The sequence below is a fragment of the Delphinus delphis genome, chromosome 12 (assembly GCF_949987515.2).
Source record: "Delphinus delphis chromosome 12, mDelDel1.2, whole genome shotgun sequence".
NCBI classification, from domain to species: Eukaryota; Metazoa; Chordata; class Mammalia; order Artiodactyla; family Delphinidae; genus Delphinus; species Delphinus delphis.
In genome coordinates this window covers 63,812,465-63,832,616 of record NC_082694.2, presented here as the reverse complement: position 1 = coordinate 63,832,616, position 20,152 = coordinate 63,812,465, and the positions used below count along the sequence as shown (strand labels likewise).

At 39.4% G+C, this 20,152-nt stretch overlaps 1 protein-coding gene across 12 annotated transcripts in view; it reads left to right on the top strand.

Moving 5' to 3' along the window:
- Positions 1–20,152, top strand: part of LTBP1 (latent transforming growth factor beta binding protein 1) — a 461,631-nt gene that overhangs the window by 407,310 nt on the left and 34,169 nt on the right. For all 12 annotated transcript variants that reach the window (XM_060026845.1, XM_060026844.1, XM_060026842.1 and 9 more), the window contains 4 exons: positions 2,046–2,171; positions 5,552–5,695; positions 17,868–18,044; positions 18,752–18,838. In XM_060026845.1, coding sequence (XP_059882828.1) covers positions 2,046–2,171; positions 5,552–5,695; positions 17,868–18,044; positions 18,752–18,838 — 534 coding nt within the window. The remainder of the gene's footprint in view (positions 1–2,045; positions 2,172–5,551; positions 5,696–17,867; positions 18,045–18,751; positions 18,839–20,152) is intronic.

Sequence of the window (20,152 nt, the reverse complement as noted above, 5' to 3'; positions counted from 1 at the left end):
GGGTTTCATGGGATAAAGAGTTAGAAAGACAGATTGTAGGTCATTAAGGGAGGAGTAAGAGGAGGACGAGTAATAATTATAATAGTAATAATAGTAGGTAACATGTACTCTTCCTACCTTACATGCCAGGCAATGTTCTAAGCACTTTATACATGTTATTTTGTAAATTATCATAGTAATTCTAGAAATGTACTAATATTAATGTTATTAGTATTTTTACTGTTTCCTTTTTACTGTTGAAGTATATTAGGAGATAAAAGCAATGCACGTAGATAGTTCTTTTGATATGTTTTGCAATGATAGAAGGAATGGAAAAACACGGTTGGTGACATCATGGTAAAATGAAAGCTTTTCCAAGAGATTTTAACATGTTTGAAGGCAGTGAGGGAAGGAGCCAGGGAGGAATAATCGAAGATGCAGAAGAAGGATGAGCAGGTGGGACTATAGGAAGAAGAGACTGGTAAGGATGGAGAAGGGGCCCTGGACACAGTTTTGAGTTGAGAAAATTAAGAAAAGTTTGTAGTCACTCATATTTTACAATTCAGAAGTGAGACAGTCTCTGAAGTTATGCTTGATAGTGTTGGACAATTAGGAAGAGAAGTGAGAGAGCTGCTGAATATCATTGCATGCATCTTCTTTATCTTCTTGAAAAATTTTTGACTTGGTGTTTAAAATTTTAGAAAGAGAAAACTCAACTTTATTAGTATGAACTCCACCCAACTAAATTCTGTCGAGTGCAATTTAACTTGTCATTTTCTTTATCGTTTGTTATTTCTTTATTTGAACATAAACGTGAAATCTTCTTCACATGTATTTGGATGCCATAATTGCGTTTTCTCTTGGTTGTTTCTCCAAAAACTTGTGTTTGGGGCCTGTGTAGTCCAGAGGCAGAGAGGACAGGGAGCCTGGAGGGTGGAACGTGCAGTGTGGCCATAAACAAGGAGAACGGGAGCGATGGGGGTGGGAGAATGGAGAGGAAAGTGAGTAGCTGTGAGGGTAAGGAAGAACTGTATTGAAAAGTCCATTTGTAACTTCACCACTGAGACATCACTTTTTTTTTTTTTTTTTTTTTTTTTCTGCGGTACGCGGGCCTCTCACTATTGTGGCCTCTCCCATTGCGGAGCACAGGCTCCGGATGTGCAAGCTCAGTGGCCATGGCGCACGGGCCCAGCCGCTCCGTGGCATGTGGGATCTTCCTGGACCGGGGCACAAACCCGTGTCCCCTGCATCGGCAGCGGACTCTCAACCACTGCACCACCAGGGAAGCCCGAGACATCACTTTTATGAGAACATTTTTTTTAACGGGATAGAAAGCACATGACTACTATCATCAAGTTTATAGAGAACAAAGTGAATTCACAAGTTGGCCACTGGCTAGTCAGTTGGAGCAGCACTGACATTTAGGACCTGAGCGGCTATAACTTGGTGACAGGAAAGTGTTTCTTGTGAATAAAGTCTTTTTTCTAGAATAACTGGGACTGGCTGGCTACACCGCTGAACTTATCAGATCAAATTCTCCCTCTCCCCCTCCCCCTCTCCCCCTAATCCCACCCCCCATTCCCAGCCCCCTTCATGGGAATGCTGTTTAGACTTGACCAAGCTTATCTCTAGGGTTGAATAAACTTTTGCCCAGGCAGGCCAATGCTTTCAGCTCCCAATTCGCCAGATAGAACTATTAGCATTTACAGCAATCACAAAAGGTGACAATACTTTCGCATATTTCCGCTGTAGGGATCTCCTCTCCTTGGAAATAAAGAGTTAAAAACATTTAGAAAACACTGACCGTGGCAACTGCAGCAGTCATTTCAGTTTGAAAACATTTCCTGAGGAAAAGTAAATGTTTTCTTTCTCATAGAACCCAATATTTTGTCTAATGAGATATGTTCATCAAAACATTTTATGTATATGTAAAATGTTTTAGAAGTTCATTCTGTAGAAACATGATCATCTCATACTAATCGGGGTGTGTTGAGCACCTCTGTCCATTAATAGCTGGTGTTTGTCTGTCTATGTTTTGTGTCTCATGGTCAATGTCTTTTTTGCAGATATTGATGAATGTGTAAACAACACTGTTTGTGACAGTCACGGGTTTTGTGACAATACAGCTGGCTCCTTCCGCTGCCTCTGTTATCAGGGCTTTCAGGCCCCACAGGATGGGCAAGGGTGTGTGGGTGAGTTTTTAGATTTTTTTCTCCCGACATGTTTCATATCTCTCTATCGAAAAGAAATCAAAGTCATCAACCACAGGAGAGATGGAAGCAAGATAATTGGGCAGAATTGCATCATAATTTGATCTTGTCGTACGGTTTGGAGATGTGCAAAAAGATCCTGTGGCTTCTGAAATGGTTAGGGACATTCAGAAATAGAGAAGCATAACTTTGGGTTTATATGTATATTAAAAAGAGCATCTGTTTAAACTCTTAGCTGGGTATGCGGAACGCTTCAGTCCCTCCTGCACAGGAAATAGAGTCTGGTGTGTGGTGGAGCTTGTCTGTCTTCAAAATGCACCTCCCTTAGGCAAGTGCATTTAAGGAAAAGTGTTGGCAAGAGTTTCTGTTTCCAGGAATGACACCCGTAAAATGATGCTTTGGATTGTGCAAGCATATTTCTTCAATCTGTTCTGGGATTGTCGGAGCTGGAAGGAATCTTGAATATCATCAGATGTCCTAGAATATGGTCCAGCACATGCTCACATAAAAGAAGATACTTTATAGTTCATGTTCTGATCAGCCATGATTTCTTTAAGTGAAATTCATTATGAAACGTTTGCAGTTAGAGCAGTTAAATGGGAAGGAGGGTATTCTTTTCATAACTTCACCGATAACGAGGCTTTTTCTTTATTCTTAATTAAGGAGGAAACCTCTGGTCGTTACATGGCAGATGACACTTGACGAGGAGTCAGTTAACTTTTTAGTTTGGAAATTTGCAATTAAAGCACCAATTCATTTCCCATCCAGATTAAACTGGAAAAACAAAATCTAGAAATTGAACAATAAAAGCACTTGAATAGTAACCGCCTTTAAGCTAACACTGTCGTTAACACTTGTTCCAATTCCTGCTGTAGTCTCCTTTGCACTAAAAAACAAGTGGTAAAAACCATCTGCTATTCACTAAATATTTTGACTTAATAGGTTATGTGGTCTGGCCCCCCACTTAACCTTCTCAGCCTCACCACCTGCTTCCTCCCCATTTACGTTCCTGCAGCATAAAACTGCTTATGGGTGTTCACGTAACTGGGAAGTTATTAGGCTGTTGTTTGCTCCTTCTTTTGGGAATATCCTCCTGGCCTCCCCTTCCCTGAACCTAGATCCATCCCATGCGTTCCTAAAGCTGGAAGTTAGATGTCATCTCCTCCCAGATACCATCCCTGCTCCACTTCTCACTCCAGCTGAGCTGTGATCCCTTCTCCTGCTTCTGGAAAACCTTGAACAAATTCTATTATAGTACTTACAACCTTTTTTGCAAGAATTTAATCATGTATGTACTGCCTGCAGCTGCCTTTTCCAAGGCAATAAGCTCCTTGTGATTGAGAATTTTGTGTGTCTCTCTCTCCTTGCTGGGCCTAATGTTTGGCCTTTTGTAGGTGCTCAGTAAATGTTAACTGTTACCTAATGGGGTATCAGATGTCAAACCACTGACTCCACATAGCTCCTGGGCCCCTGGTTAATGTTCATTTCTAACCAGTCAGAGGAGTACACCGAACCCATGTTGATGCTTCATTTTGACCCATAAAATACCACCCTTATAGAAGGAATATTTGTTCTGTTAATGAACCCAACAAATATCGTTATATTTGTCTGTTTCTTCTCTCTTTGAAAAGTATGAACTGAACACCTCTTATATGTACCTCACCACTCTGGGTGTTCTATAGAGTTTAAGAGATGAATCAGCCCTCTGGGGTTGTAGCCTTTGGCCACACTTTTCCCTCTGCTTTGGACCCTGGCTGCCCAGCCTTCTTATCTACGCATCCTTCAGGTAGAGCTTGGCTCCTATGTCACTTCCCTAACCCACCCCTGCACTTAAGGTCCACTGTTGCATGCTGTCATCGTGCTCTGTACTTTTCATTCCCAGCACTTCTCCTGGCCTGTATGATTATCTGATTAATTTCTCTGACTCGACAGTAAGCTCCCTGCAGGCAGGAGTTGGGCCTGCCTGGCTCATCATCATTGTCTCCCCAGTCTGACCCATAGAAATAAACTAGAAAATATTTTTTGATTGAATGTACAGTCTGGTAGGAGAGATTTCAATAGCCTTGGAAATATTACAAGTTAGAAAGTAGAAAATTGCATTTGACAGTTACCTAAAATTGATAAATGCAAACTGGCAAATTTCTAAAGTCAATTTTTCTGGTCTAAGTTATGACTGTCCAGGTTGATTAAATATACCAACTGTCTGCTTTACTTTGTCATAGTATCTTTTCATAAGCAAAACTCAGCTCATTGGATTTATATCTGTTTATATACAAAGTGAAATGGAAAACCGAGGTAATTATCCAAATAAGTCAAGAGACATAAACTTTTTGTCCAATTAACTGGGAATAGCAGGTGAAAATAGTATTTTTTTTCCTGAATGATTTGGATAATTGCTCAAATTTTTAACTTTGTATAAACCATCTCAGAGTGTGCTCATGAAAACTGATGTTTGTAGATGTTTAATCACATTTAATGCATAAAATACATGAGCATTTCAGATGCCAAGTCAGGTACTTTGTTTAACTGGACACTCATTAATAAAATTTCTTCAGAGGAGAATGGGTAAAAAGTAGTATTGGGCAAGGGCAAACATAAAATTAGCCTTTCTTTATGGCTATGTACTTAAATAAAATGGACTTATCTGTGAGTTTTTAGTGTTTTAATTAAGTATATTTAAGTACAAAAGAAAAATATCTGGCAAAATAGAAATGACACTGTGGAACACCAAACAGAATTTTTAAAGGCATCGTGAAATCACTGAGGAGTTACTGGACCAGTTTGTTTCCCATGAATGATTAATGTAGCCCAGTAACTACTTACAGGGGTTGTTCCTTCATTTCTCAAAGGGATACACAACCTGAATTCTGGTTGTTAAGTTATGGACATTTTGGCTGCTAGGAAACTATAGTTTTAGACATTTGAGTAGATTTAAAACAATTTCTAAACATGCACTTAAAGAATTCTGCAGTTTCTGACGTGCCACTGCTGCTAGTTTTCCTTGAATTAAGAACTGAGAGAGAAGTGTCATATTATTTAAGACCTCATTATGTCAGAAAGTCAGGGAAGAGAAAATTAAACAAAGTGTACATACGATGCTTGCAGTACAATTCCGAGTTGTTCCTTAAAGCCAGGATTGGAGTTTGGAAACTTTGCTTTGTGTTTTCATGGTCCTTTCACACAAACCAAAGCTTTCAGCCCTGCCTCTGGGAGCCCCTTCCCCCAAATAGCTGAAGGGTTTGATTGCTCCCAGGGGGTCACCTTGTTTCCAGCAGACACCACTAGTCTTGGCACAGCTGGTAAAACAAAGAGCTGTCAGGAGTGAGGAACACGTCTGACTTGATCTGTGCTCCCTTTTCCAGATGTGAACGAATGTGAGCTGCTCAGTGGCGTGTGTGGTGAAGCCTTCTGTGAAAATGTAGAAGGGTCCTTCCTGTGTGTGTGCGTTGATGAAAACCAGGAGTACAGCCCGATGACTGGGCAGTGCCGCTCCCGGGCCTCGGCAGGTAAGTGACACTGTGTCGGGACGGAGGGCTTCTCTCAGGGACCTGTACCTACACAGGTTTGGGCCAAACACTCTGGGAGTGAGGAAGAAATAACCAAACATTTTGGCGCCGTGCTGTTTCTGGAAGCTTCCATGCTCTTTCCGAGCCTGCCTTATCAGTGGAATTAGGATGTGGGTGATGACTGTTGGAGCTACATGGCCTCTAATGTGCTTTCCAACCCGGAGACGCCATGGGTAGGGTGAAGGATCCAAAATGATGAGCACATTGGCTGGGAATTGCCTAAAACTCAGAACCGTCAGCCCAGGGTTTAATATGGCAACATCTCATTAAGTTGCATAATTCTTCTTTCTTGGCCCTTGGAGAAACGTATTTTGACACTTCTCTAAATTGAAAGCAACTTAAAGGCCCCTCAGGATGTACAAAGACTTCCTTCCACTTGGAATTCTTAGGTGTTTTTTGCTTTTTTCCCCCCAGAATTTGGCCTAGAGAGTGGCTTTGATTGTGTTTGTTTAAAATTTGATTGAGGCTGTGTCATCATGGCACATAGTGAAATGGAGAGCTGATGCTTTTCCAGATAGATCATCAACTTCCAGATCACCGTTTTAGTTTATGCCATGTGGCTAAAGCATGGTTGTATTTTGAGGGAAGCAGGAGACTAAATGGTCCTTTGAGACCCAAATAAAATGAAACATAGACTGTGTTACTATCTTGCTCAATCCCGGTTGATTTTATCTATGCTTCTAAGAAATCTATGCTTCTAAGAAAGCTTTCGCTCTTCCTCAATAGGGTACACTTGTTCTGTGCGAGATAATTATCTTTGCAAGCAGTAGGGAATAAAATATAACAATATTTTCATCCACACACATTTTCTTCTCAATGATTAAATATAGAAAGGTGATGGTGCAGAATTAAATGTACAGACAGTAATTCAAAAACACTATGACGGGAAAGAGAGTGTTTCTGGAGGGAAGGGTTGCTCTTCCTTCAGTGACCACCCCTGCAACTCATGAGCCATAAAGAAAGGACTTTTCATTTTAGCTCTACTTGTAATGGAAAAAAACAAACCAAAAATCAAAAACCTGGCTGGCCAGTGACAGGACTGGTGAAGTAACTGACTTTCTCTTATTTGTCTTTGGGTCTATAGAGTAGCACCTTCCCCGCAGTATTATTTTGACTGGAATAATTCACATATAATATTGTATAGTCATTAAGTCATCTATATGAAGGTTAGGTAGTCATGATAGATGCATGTTGTACAATGTCAAGTGAAAAAAAAGATACTCCAGTGGTCACAGTCTGTGGAGGGAGGGAAGGAAAGAAGATGTAAAAAGATAATTATTAGAATTAATAGAAATTTTAGTTTTTTCCTTTATTTTCCAAACTTTTTGTAATACTTTAAACTGGAATGACCAGGGTTCTGGTCTGCTATTTTCCGGCTATGTAAGCTTGGGCATATCATTCAACATCTATGAGTTTCAATTTTCTTGCCTATAAAACAAAGGTTATATTTACCTCACAGAGTTTTATCCTTTTTTAAAAATTATATACATAAAAGCCATTTGTTAATAACTAAGTACTATATGAAGTATTAAAATGAATTATTAAAATCCAAACACACAAGGGTTATCTATTTCTCTTCCTTTTGTGATCTCTTCTGAGATGGTGGGTTTTTTAAACTATAAATACAGTTTTGCTGGAATGTTTTAGTAATGTCAAGAAGAGGTTTGTTCAGTTCACATAGCTTCAATTAAGGTACATGTCTGGGATCCTAAAGTTTGCTCATGTCTTTTGTAGAGATTAATAATGCTTTAGGGGCTTCCCTGGTGCGCAGTGGTTGGGGGTCCGCCTGCCGATGCAGGGGACGCGGGTTCGTGCCCCGGTCCGAGAAAATCCCACATGCCGCGGAGCGGCTGGGCCCGTGAGCCATGGCTGCTGAGCCTGCGCGTCCGGAGCCTGTGCTCCGCGGCGGGTGAGGCCAAAGCGGTGAGAGGCCCGCGTACCGCAAAAAAATAAATAAATAAATAAAATAATGCTTTAATAGGATCATGAGACGATCTGAACCATTTTTGATGAACTGGATTAGCTCACTGTAAACTACTTCTTAAAACTTTACGGTGACTCTTTTTGTAAGCCTTGTTCCTCATCTCCTATTTTTTAAGTTCTTCTGTAACCAAGTCCTTAACACCTTCTTTGCCTTTTTGCTCTCTTTATCTCCTTGTTCTCTCATTGACTCTTTCTGGAAAGTTCTTCCAGTCAGAGTTCACTAAGTACTCTCCTACTTTTGCAAAGAACAGCATTTTGAATGCTCAGCTTCATAAAGCTTGTCTGCCAGTGAATACATCGTTAGTTTCTCTTTCCGCTTAACATTATATCTGATCCTTTAATAGCTTCTTGCTTATTTTCCCCATAGTTCTCTGGCTTCTGCCAAATATTGTACACACTCAGTCGTTTTATTGGTCCATGTCAGTATAATCTGCCTTAGTAACTGGATAAGCTTATTAACTTGTATAGTTCCTGGCAATTCTGACTTCTACCATACCTCAATTTGTAGGGTTCTTGGCAAATGCGAACTGATTGTACGGAGTCTTCAGATTGTCTATGATAACATCTTCATTTTAGCAATTCTCTATCCTGAGAGATAGATCGGCTATAAACTGCAGCAAGAGTTTCCCTCCCTGACACTTCATCAGACTTCATCATAGCTCATTTGTTTGGAAAAGGTGATTAAAACTGGAAATCATAAAAACAGATAACACATCTTTTCAATATTTAAGTTTTAACTTAAAGCACGTAAGGTACATTTATTCCCCAGTCTCCGAAGAAGAGCCAAGGTCTGTCTTCGGGTAGAAATCCATTTGCGTTCTGTATGGGCTTGTCTTGCATAAACCATATCTATTATGCATCATCTACACTGCCCACTTTAAAGGGAGTAAGAATTTAAAGGCCTTTGCTGAGTAAATAAGCACAAAGTCACTTTGGGTTTTCATTTTTTTTTTCGATTTTCTGCAGTTGTATTATCCATTCCTAGTTTGATAACCTTTTCTTTTCTTTTTTACTGTTTTTAACCTTAGTCTTTCTAAAGGTTTAACTTGTTCTAGAAACAACTCCTCTACTCATTCATATTTTATTGGTTTATATACTATTTAATTATGTAATTACAATAATCAATACATTGGCACAGAGTGTTTGAGAATGAACGTAGCTGAGTCTCTGTTGGCATACCGCTCAACACGTCAGTACAGAAGTATGCTGACCCACCTGAGAATGGCCAGCTGGCTGTGAGCCTTCCACCTGCTTGTGGGCATTAGCCAGGATGTTCTTCAGAGGACAGGAGAACATTAGTTCATCTAACAAGGTGGTTAAGTGGAGGCTAGTTAAAAGTTTGTATCATACTCCAGTCAAAGAATCTGCTGTTGTACAGAACAAAACATTTTGTACCACATTGAAGTTAAAGTTTTTATCAAGATAGGATTCAAATTAATTTCATTATATACATGATAGACTAACAGCTGAGATCTCATCCCTCCTGGAAGGTAATTAGGAAAAGAAAGATAAATTTGCTCTCTAGGCTGTAATATTTCCTCGGCTTTAAAATTTCCCCAGGACAACAGACATTCCAACAAGAAGCAGTAGCATCATCATCTGAAGTGGTGTCTTACTGAGGACAGAACTGGGGCTGGATGTCAACAAGGCACATTTCAGATCAGTACACAGAAGAACTTTGCAATAGCTAGAGATAGTCAGCACATAACTGTCTTACGAAATCATGGGTGTTTCCTTAGAGGTGTCCAAGAACAGGTGAGATGCTCACTGGCTGGCAGTAGGGCTCCTACTTCCAGCATGACATTGTCCCAGGTGACCTTGAAGGTACTTTTGAACTTTAATGTCCTAGGATTTTTATTTCCAAAATACTTGTTGGCTCCCACCTAATTTTTTAGGTCTGGTCTAATGTTTTCATTGCCTGGGCCTTTGGCCACTAATTGACATTGCTATACGTTGCATAAAAGCACCTGAAACAGAAATAACTAAAAAATGTCCATCTCAGACCACTCATCACCTGTAAGAGGGTATGGCTATGAAATATAGCCTGATGCTTTTATTTCCTCAGTGCCTGTGATAATTACTCAATAAAACTTTTATGTCCTTGGGCACGCTAAGGGTAGCAGTAAATATTTAGTGTTGGCAACTGCAGCCTTCAGGCCTTACACACAAAATGCTGTTCTCTGTCTTGACTGGTGCACAGAGGGGAGACTCTGTGGTAGTGGGAACTGAATTTTATTTTTAAAACAGAAGGTATAATGAAAGGAACACAAAGATATATATTATAATTAATGCAGGTGTGCCTTGCTTTAAGAAAACAAAGTAAACAAGATCAGAAATTATACAACATGTAAATCAGGCTGATTATTTGCATTGTGTAAAAATTGTTCTTCACTTTAAGACAAGCAAATAAACAAGATCAGAAATTAAAGATCTATAAATAAACAAGATCAGAAATTAAAATCTATAAATAAGCAAGATCAGAAATTAAAGATTATTTGTATTATACAATAATGGTTCTTCACACAATTCATGATAGGGTTTCCTTAAATATCAGTTTTCTCTAATATATTTGAGAGCTTATTCTCACATCGCAAGCTAAGTCCTAGACTTCTACATCTAGAAAACACCCTAGTGTTTTTCCAGCCCAGCAACTTTATTTCCAGGTGAGGAAGCTGAGGCCCAGAGAGAAGTTCTAAATGTTATACGTAGAGCCATATTGCTAACGACTGACAGAATTGGCCCAGGAACCCGACTCCAAGGTCTTTCCCCTTAATTCTGCTTCTCAAGGCTGAGGATCCCATGACAGCACATTCTTCTAAAAATTGGCTTCCTTTTCACTTTATTTCTTTGTTTTGTTCTCGTTATTGAAACAATGCATATTCTTAGAAAATTGGCAAATACAAAAATATATCAAAAAAGAAAATCCCCTGCTGTGTTACCATCCAGGGATAATCTCTGTGACCATGCTGACCTCCAGATTCTTTGAAGGGGCATCCCTACCTCCACTGAACTGTCTCCCAGTTGATCCTCAACGCACTGAGATTGAGCCCTCAGACCCTTCATCCGGGGGAAACTCTTTCCTCTTGTGACAGTAGTTTCTCATCTTCCCTCCCCCTTTCCCTTTTCTTGATTTCAGGACATTACTCTTCCCTGTATCCTCCTACCTCTTGCTCTGGTCTTTTTCTGTCTCATTCTTGACTCTTTCTTTCGCCATTCCTTAAATAATAACGTCCCAGAAAGTTGCATGGTTAGCCCTCTTTTTACTCTGTATTCTTCTCCTGGGATATTTTATCCTCTTCTCCAAGTCAACTTACCTGGAGTATTACTTACTTGGTGTGGATGACCAAGTGAATATCTATGCCTCTCCACCTCTCTCTTGAGTGCCACACTCCTATTTCCAGCTGCCTGTTACTGGACCTTCCTCCCAGGGTATCTTGGAAGCATCTCTGCCTAAAATTAACCAAAAGCAAATTAATTACCATTCCCTCTCCAACCTGTTACTCTCCCTGTGTACACTCATTAATTGCCAAACAGCCATACTATAGATCCTGAAGTCATACTTTATTTTTCTCTCCATCCATCCAAGCCATCATAACATTCTGCTATCTCTACCTCAACAGTATCCTTCAAATCTCTCTGCTCCTCTGCTACCACTGCCCTGGGCCAGTCCTTCAGCCTATCTTCCCTGGACTGTGGCACTTGCCTTCTGACTTCTCTCCCTGCCTCTCCCATCAGTTCCTGTTCCACATTGCTGCCGATTCACATTTTTGAAACACACATCTGGTTTTAAACCCCTTTCAGCTGCTTATTCCTGCCTCCAGCATGAAGTCCAAATCCATCAGCAGGGTAACAGGACCCTTTATCCTCAGTCATTCATTCCTCTTTGTATTGTCTGTCACCCAGCTCACTGCTAGGCATCGTGCCTGACCTACAGCAGACACTGTAGCCTACTGAGTAATAGGCTTCTCCGCATTCGAGAATGTGTTCCTTCTGTATCCCATCATCTCATTCCCAGCTCGTTCTGCAGAGTAAGAATTATTCATTTTATCAAAGGTATCATGGGGGCTTCCCTGGTGGCGCAGTGGTTGAGAGTCCGCCTGCCAATTCAGGGGACGCGGGTTCGTGCCCCGGTCCGGGAAGATCCCACATGCCGCGGAGTGGCTGGGCCCGTGAGCCATGGCCGTTGAGCCTGCGCATCCAGAGCCTGTGCTCCGCAACGGGAGAGGCCACAACAGTGAGAGGCCCGCGTACCACCAAAAAAAAAAAAAAAAAAAAAAGGTATCATGGACCACACTTAATTGATCTCTTCACACTTCTAGGTAGAGGGGACAGTACCCCTATGTGCTTTGGTTAAATTACAAGTAGAGGAAAAAAATTTAAAAAGAGCAGGTCCCTGCTATCAGGGGAAACTGTGCAAATCATCCTTGTGGTTCTGACAATTGAACCTAAACAGCGTGCTTGTTCTCTGTTCCTGGAGAGGTCCACTACAGGTTTTGTGTATGTACATATTTTTTAAAGGCATGAGACCACATATAATATCACTCAACCATTATATTTGGCACAGTGGGGTGTTTTTTTTTTAATGTGTTTGGTAACCTGTAAAATAAATTAACTTTGGAAGAATTTTTTAAAAATAATTTCTGATTGGAAAAAAAAGACCTTTGGTAGGAAAAAAATTAAAGACAGTGAAACCACAGTATTTAGAATGCAGACATTGTAAAATGCCATAAAACTCCTGAGGTCTTACTCCTCAGCTAAGGCTGAGGAAGATATGCTCATTTGTTATTTAAAAAAAAAAAAAAATCAGGTTTCTTCCCACCTTCAAAAACAAGAGTGAGAAGAGTTTACTACCAAATGGTGCTTTTATTTTCATGAAGTTTTATGCTTGCTGTGTATAGTATCTAAAATGAGTTTTTAATAAAGAGGTGTTGATATTTGAATGAACTGACATATCAGTTAAGTAAACCATGTACACAAACCATTTTATCCTCTTAATACAAGAGACACCACACTGTTGCATTAGAAATGCACTTTGTATCCTAGAATTCACTACCAATAAGGCCTAGAGAGGAATGGTTTGTACAGTTCCTTTTAAACGTTTCCAGACATTTTACATGTCGCTGCAGATGTGGCTTTATTCTTGAGGTCGTCCTCACAGGGCCTCGCCATGCACGTGACAGCGCTCATGCTGCTGTGACGTCATCTCCTTTCCGACTGTGCTGCCTGTTGCACCTCGTCCCAGTGTGCGTCTCCCGGTTTTCTTTCTCTGAGCTGCTTTATTCTGCCTTCAGGAGTCTCTTCTTCCACCGAGATCTGCCCGCTTTTCTTCTGACTTCTCCAGTTTCTAATAATATTTCCATCATTGAGACTTTCACTTCTCACCGTCTCCCCAGCCTGTTCCTATCCCAGGCTCCCTCCTCCCAGTGTCTTCTAACTTCTTCATCAGAAAAAGCAAAACCAAAAATATCCTCCATTCCACCTGGCAAGGCTGAGGCGACTCTCTTCCAATAGAGACTGGCATTGTCCTCTGCCTCAGCACCTAAGTCACAAACACACCTATCACTTGTTCACATGTTAATGCATCCCTGCCCTGTTCTCTTGTTCTCAAAATCAGTTCTGTGACTCCTTCCACAGACCAATTTTCCCCTTGCCCGCTCTACCCACACAGACCTAAGGAGAGTTGTACTTTTTATTCCTCCTCACCTCTGTCACACCTTACTGTCTAGCCAATGTTTTTTAAGTTTATTTTTCAAGAACTTGACTCAAAATGTCAGCTCCTCCAGGCAGCCTTCCACGATTGCCTTGCCCCCTGACCCTTTACAGTGTGGCTTACACACCCAGCTTGCTTTCCTTATACTGTCATACCTGACCACCTGATTGACCTCTTTAAGGACAGGCACTGCTTTGAAAGTATTTTTGCTCTTGTACTTCACTTTCTAAACTTTATTTTGACTTCGTCCACGTCTTTTACTATCTGAAGTTACCATCTTTCTATGATCTTCCTTTTTATTTGCATCCCTTCATGTTCAGTCCATTCCTATTGTCAGTGCTTATTTTCTGAAACTCACCAATGGCTTTCTTTTAAATTCCACTTAAAACACATACACACTTCTCATCTTCCAAGTCTTTGAATGAGAAAACTAGGGGAAAAAAATGAATTTCCAAGTTCTCTTTTACTCCCTTTGGATTATTACACTGGAATGCTTTTTCTCATAAAATTATGAGTTGGTATAAAACATTAGTGCTGTGCTCGCTTCGGCAGCACATATACTAAAACATTAGTGCCTGTGGTGATTTTTAAAATAAAGAGAATAAAGCTTACTGAGTAATCCTATTCAAAGTCATTTGCTGAACATTATTACAGACACAGACTTTTATAAATTGATGTCTTTTTCAGGACTAGGGCAGGTGTTTCATTTGGGGGCATTGTTTACTCACACGTATTTGTGATGCGACTCTTGGGTCCCTGTCGTCATCCTGTCTCAGAAGGATATGGAGGGGATTGGCATCTGAAGGCCTTCAGAAAATATTGCAAATGGAAAGTGAAAGCAAAGGCAAGGGCCATTTAGAATGTTTGTGTCCACTCTAACCAAAGAAATGTTCCAGATCTCCCCACTCCAACAGCAAACCTAAGATTAGACATATTTAGGGAAAGACTAAAGCAGGAAATAATCCTGTAAGTGCACACCCACATCCTCTTCTTTCTGACGAAGCAAGAGAGAAGAGCTTCTAGAAAGGGCAGTTCACCAGTGGTACCTGCTGCTCAAACCCTGTCTTTAAATATTCAGAGCAAGGGAAGAGGGTCACGCTGCATGCTGCTTTGTCACTGAACTCTACATCAGCAGGATTATCTGCTGGCCCCTGGGCAAAGGCAAAGCAAAACAAACTCATGCTCGCTGAAATGTTAAGAAGCTGAGCCCCATAGAAGAGGTTTAGGGAAAGCATTAGGCACTGGACATTGGACCCAACCTAAATGTTCTCCTCCAAAAAGTGAGGATGCTCTATAACCTGTGCCGTCTAGCTCATGGAGTTACTTTGTGTATCACATGAAAAGGCATCTGTGAAAGTTTCTTCAAAAAAGGCACACACATGAGAGGTCCAAAAACTCATTTCTTATCACCAGCCATACATACCCCTGGCATTAAAATATACACATTGCTTTTTATACACAGATGTTAAGCTAACCTCTTAATACATATTTTTTTTTTTTTTGCGGTGCGGGCCTCTCACTGTTGTGGCCTCTCCCGTTGCGGAGCACAGGCTCCGGACGCGCAGGCTCAGCGGCCATGGCTCATGGGCCCAGCCACTTTGCGGCATGTGGGATCTTCCCGGACCGGGGCACGTACCCGTGTCCCCTGCATCGGCAGGTGGACTCTCAACCACTGCGCCACCAGGGAAGCCCCTTAATACATATTGAAAAATCAAATCTGAAAATACTGGAGGTGAAGTAATATATTTCCTAGAAGTCTATGGCATGAGATATGAAGTATGGCTAACCTTATTAATAAAATCTTTCCGAAAAATAGAATTCATTCTTTTCTGAGCTTGGCACCTTCTATAACTTTTGATTTGATCTTTTAAAGTTATTTTGTGATAGAAAAATTTCTCCCCTAACGACAGTGACAAGCTCATAGAGATTTTTTAAAGAAATCACATTACATGTCTTTACTGATCGGAGTGTTCCCCCTGTGGAAAAATGCTCTAGGCGGTTAATTATTTAAAGGTTAAGAAGATAAGGAAATTGTAGCTTTTCACAGAGTGACCTTTGTGGACCAGTTTTTTTAAAAGGAATTTGCATCTCTTTCCAAACATGGATGAGGGCCTGACTAACCCTCAATTTCAGCTGTGTAAACATGGAAGCTTCAAACTGCTTGGAAAGAAGATAAGAGCAAAACTTGTAATAACCAATGTAAAACCTGAATAATACAGTGGTATTGATTATTTCCCTATGCAGTCACCTTTGAGTTTCCTTCCAAAGAAAAAAGAAAAAACTATTTTATTTCTGTGAGTATAAAAAAACATGGTAGAAATAGTGTTTAAATGTATATGAAGTTTTTGACTCAGAACCCTGTGGTCTCTAATTACCTGTGAATATAGCAGCCTTCATTGAAGTGTTACTGTACAGTGTTTCCATATTGTAATAAAAACTGTGACATATCTACAACTTTGTACAAAGAGAAAAACAATTATTGAGCACTCTTTTAACATAGACTGTAAACCCGATTGGCAAAACTCTAGTTGTGTTGCTGACTTGATTTATATTTCTAAGTGCATTCGTTAATAACTGTGTTTTAGGCAAACTGAATAAAATGAGTGGAATTGTCCATAGTAATAGTCTGTCAGTTTATTCACTCATATTGGGAGAAAGTTTATAAAATTTTTTACAGCGTTCATGATTGATTTCATATTAATTTAAAATACCTACCCTTAATTTTCCTCAATAATACCCTGTGTAAGAGCTTGGAGCCCCTCCTGAAGGGAATGAACTGGTGATGGCGATCCATTCTATGAAAGCAGGCAAAGCACACGTCTGTCCCCTGCACACTTGAAAAGCTAGTTCAGACGAGGGATGTGGCAGGTTTTATCCAATTTCACACACAAGGAAATGATTTAAAACCACTTCATAAACTGCATAGGAATCCGCATTTCAGTTTTTTCCTGGACACTTATTCTAGGTTTGAATTCGTCATCAGCTATTAAGACTAAGTTAGAGTCCAAGCTGAATTGTCAAAGGTAGAATAATCTGAGAATTAGCCAGAATCAAGGGTGAGAGGGATCCTTTACATTCTCATTGATATTCTGCATTCTGGGAGTAATATATACATCGAAGCTTTGCTTGCTTTTACTGCCATAAGGGGAAACAAAGGGCAGTAGCTCTTCTGATAGAATTTTATGAACTTACATTTTAAGAATACCTTTGTTATATGACATATTAATCAGGTTTCCACAGTCAGTTTGACCCTGCCAAAGTAAATGTATAGGAAACTATTATGAAGATAAATCATTAAACTTTCCTCATAGTATAATGATCTGCCAACTTTTTTTTAAAAGGTAGGTATTGAGATTAAAGTCTTATCCTTACTGGCAAATGTTATCCCCTTGTCCCTATAGTTTCTTTGGGTTAAGAATCTGTAGATAGCAGTTCTAATGAAAATATTTCATTAGTATTAATCTAAGTAATTGTGACGGCAGTAGTCAGTTTATCTGACATAGCATAAAATTAAAATAAGAAATTCCAACTGGATCATAGGCAGTAATTTGAACTCTATAGCATTTAGTAGGGAAGAGTTTTTTTTATCATTTTTGAAAAGCACAAACTTGTTTGTAGACTTCAAATCTGATGGAATTAAATCATTTTTAGTATTAACTGAAAGTAGGTGGAGTTGTTCTTATCATTTGTATTCTATCATATCACCTTGACTTTTATCACAGAGGGTTAAACAGACTCTGTTGAAATATATCAATGTATTCTTTAGGACACACTTGAGCTGGGACTAGAACCCAGCCTTGAAATTCTACCCCGAGGATTAGCTGGCTCTTATTGTTTCATTCAGAATCATATATTTGCAGCACTGTAAGTAGATTTCTAGTAATGAAAGGGTTCTTTTTAATAGACTCAGGTTACTGCAGTGTTTTTCTATTTGTCTTCTTCTGCTTTGTACTGTTTAGAAAATTTGTGGGGGAGGCATGGTTATCTCTATAACCATCTAAGGGTTAAATATTATGTGTGGCCCCATATCTCTGGTCCAGTGTTGGGGAATATTTTCATTGATTTACGTAGGTGTTCTAGCTCAGTAAAGAATGACCCTGTGTTTGGCAAGAAAACAGACATGGAAACTGTACTCACAGCCAAATTTACAAGAATAAAGTAATTGGTTAAGGTAAAAGGAAATGATTTTGACAGACTTAAACTCTTGGGGTGGGTTAGAAATCCACCAAAATTCAGGATTCACGTGCATTTTTATCTTGAAGTGGAAGAATCCAACATAAAGTGGAAAGCAGCTTTCTGTAAATGAAGTGCATTGGCACGTCCACTCTTTTTTACCACTGTGTTTTCAATTCCGTTGTGATACAGGTGGATCTGATGTATCCTGTCAACACTCTTTTTTACTTTCTCTGCTCTTTTTAGACTTAGAAGTAGATCAACCCAAAGAAGAAAAGAAAGAGTGCTACTATAATCTAAACGACGCCAGTCTTTGTGACAACGTGCTGGCCCCCAATGTCACCAAACAAGAATGCTGCTGTACCTCTGGTGCTGGGTGGGGAGATAACTGTGAGATTTTCCCCTGCCCGGTCTTGGGGACTGGTAAGAATTAGCTAAGTGCTGTGTTCATACTGGTATTTGTTGTGTGGTCTTCATGGGCCTTGGAATGTTCTCATTTGGGTTATTGAAGCCTTGAAATGGTAACATCTAGTGGTACCTGCCATTGTCTAATTGAAGTGAGATTACCTTAGAGTGGGTTTCATTCAGGGCTGGACCCACACCCTTATCCCACTTCAGTATGAATTCTTAAACTTCTGTTTCTCACAGAATATGCTGTTATAGTGATATTCCATACAATATTTTGGCAGAAAGATAATTCAGTCTTATTCCATTTGTAAGGTAAAACTCATCATTTTTGCTAACTATGACACAGCATTATTCCTAACTGGAGCTTGCAGATTTAAGCTAGGATTTTGGATTCTTATTGAAATTTGAAAATACTAGAGACCACAGTAATGGAGTGGTCATAACACACCATCGTACCCATAGCTGAAACATGTGTAAATAATATATGGGTGAACTAGCAAGGTGTTTTGTAAATTATACTTACGAAGTCATTAGGTTTATTTGCACCTAGTCTGTAATTTTTGAGATTGTACTGAATTTATTTGTCTGAATTTAGATGGCAAGATTTGCCTTAAAGTCTCTGAGTCTGAGAAAGCAAAACTGAATTTAAAACATACTCGTGGAAGATATTGGTTTGTTTTTTTTTTTCAACTTCTTTTTCCCCTTATCTCTCCTGAAATCAGCTGAATTCACGGAAATGTGTCCTAGAGGGAAAGGTTTTGTCCCCACTGGAGAATCCTCTTACGACGTTGATGGCGAGAACTATAAAGGTCAGAATCGAGCAGAAACTAGTTTGCAATGTGTGTGCATATTTGACATCCAGGTAAACGCGTGGCTTGGGTTAGGCAGAAGAAGAATTCTTTTCAGCCATGGAAACTAATTACAAAGCCTTGAATCCTACCATTGGAAGAAGGTTTCAATGGACTCTAGGGAGAACCGTGGCTTGGGCGTTAGAACACTTAAGGCTGTATGACAGTGGGACTTCACTTAAGATTCTGAGTTTCCACTTCTGAGATAGGAATAATGTTTCAAGCGTTATCATGAGGATTAAATGAGATAACATATGTAAAAGTACTTAACACAAAATTCTGTACTTAATAAATTCATTCTTTCATTGTAGAATTATATCAGAAATCATATGTTAGGACCAATACAAATTTGACCATCATCATGTTGGCCTTTAATGGTCATCAACAAAGCAAAGGTTCTTGCCTTTTTAGAAAGCATCCTACTTTGCTAGGACCATTTACTAATGGCCACAGATTAATAATAAGGAATGGAAAGGAAGAAAGCAAAAGTAGATGTGTGTTTTATATATTTAATGCTATTAGCCTGTAATTCTAAAATAAATGTGCAGCTTTTTAACTTTGGTGAAATTTAAACTACAGATATGAGTACTTCCTCATTAACCACTAACTTTTAACATTTCAGTGATAGAGATATTATGACCTTTTATATACAAAGTGATTTTTTTTCTTTACAGTTTAATATTGAAAACTGTTAAGTGGCTGGAAAACAGACTAAAAACATTTTTATTGTCTATCCATTTTTTCAAACCAGTGTTTTACTAACATGGTATAATTCAGCAGCTGGATAAGAAATTCCATATGTGTCTTTTTAAGTACATCTATGATTTAATTCAGTGAAATAACAGGACTTAGTTGGCAAAATGTGTTTAACGGTTTTCAAATTCGCAAATATCATATACTATGTTCTTTCAGAGATGTAGTTAAATTTCACTTTGTGCTGTGAAGTGGAGCCCTGATTTCACCATAAAGTCATCCTCTTTTTTAAAATAAAAATAAATTCCTCTTCACCCTATCTTAGCAGTGCTGTAAATGGTTGAAAGAATGTTAGATTCGGATTCAAACAGTCATATATTGTCGACTTGGTTTTGCCATTTTCCAGCTGTGTAACTTTGAGCAATTTATCTATGAAGTCTCCAGTTTTTTAAATGAGGACTAGATGACATTAGCTTTAAAATGTTAGAAATGATGCTAATAATACTTGCACAAAAGCAATAGATCACACTTTTTGAGAGTATACCGAGTCCTCTGCATGGACTTTCTCATTGAATCCTTTCA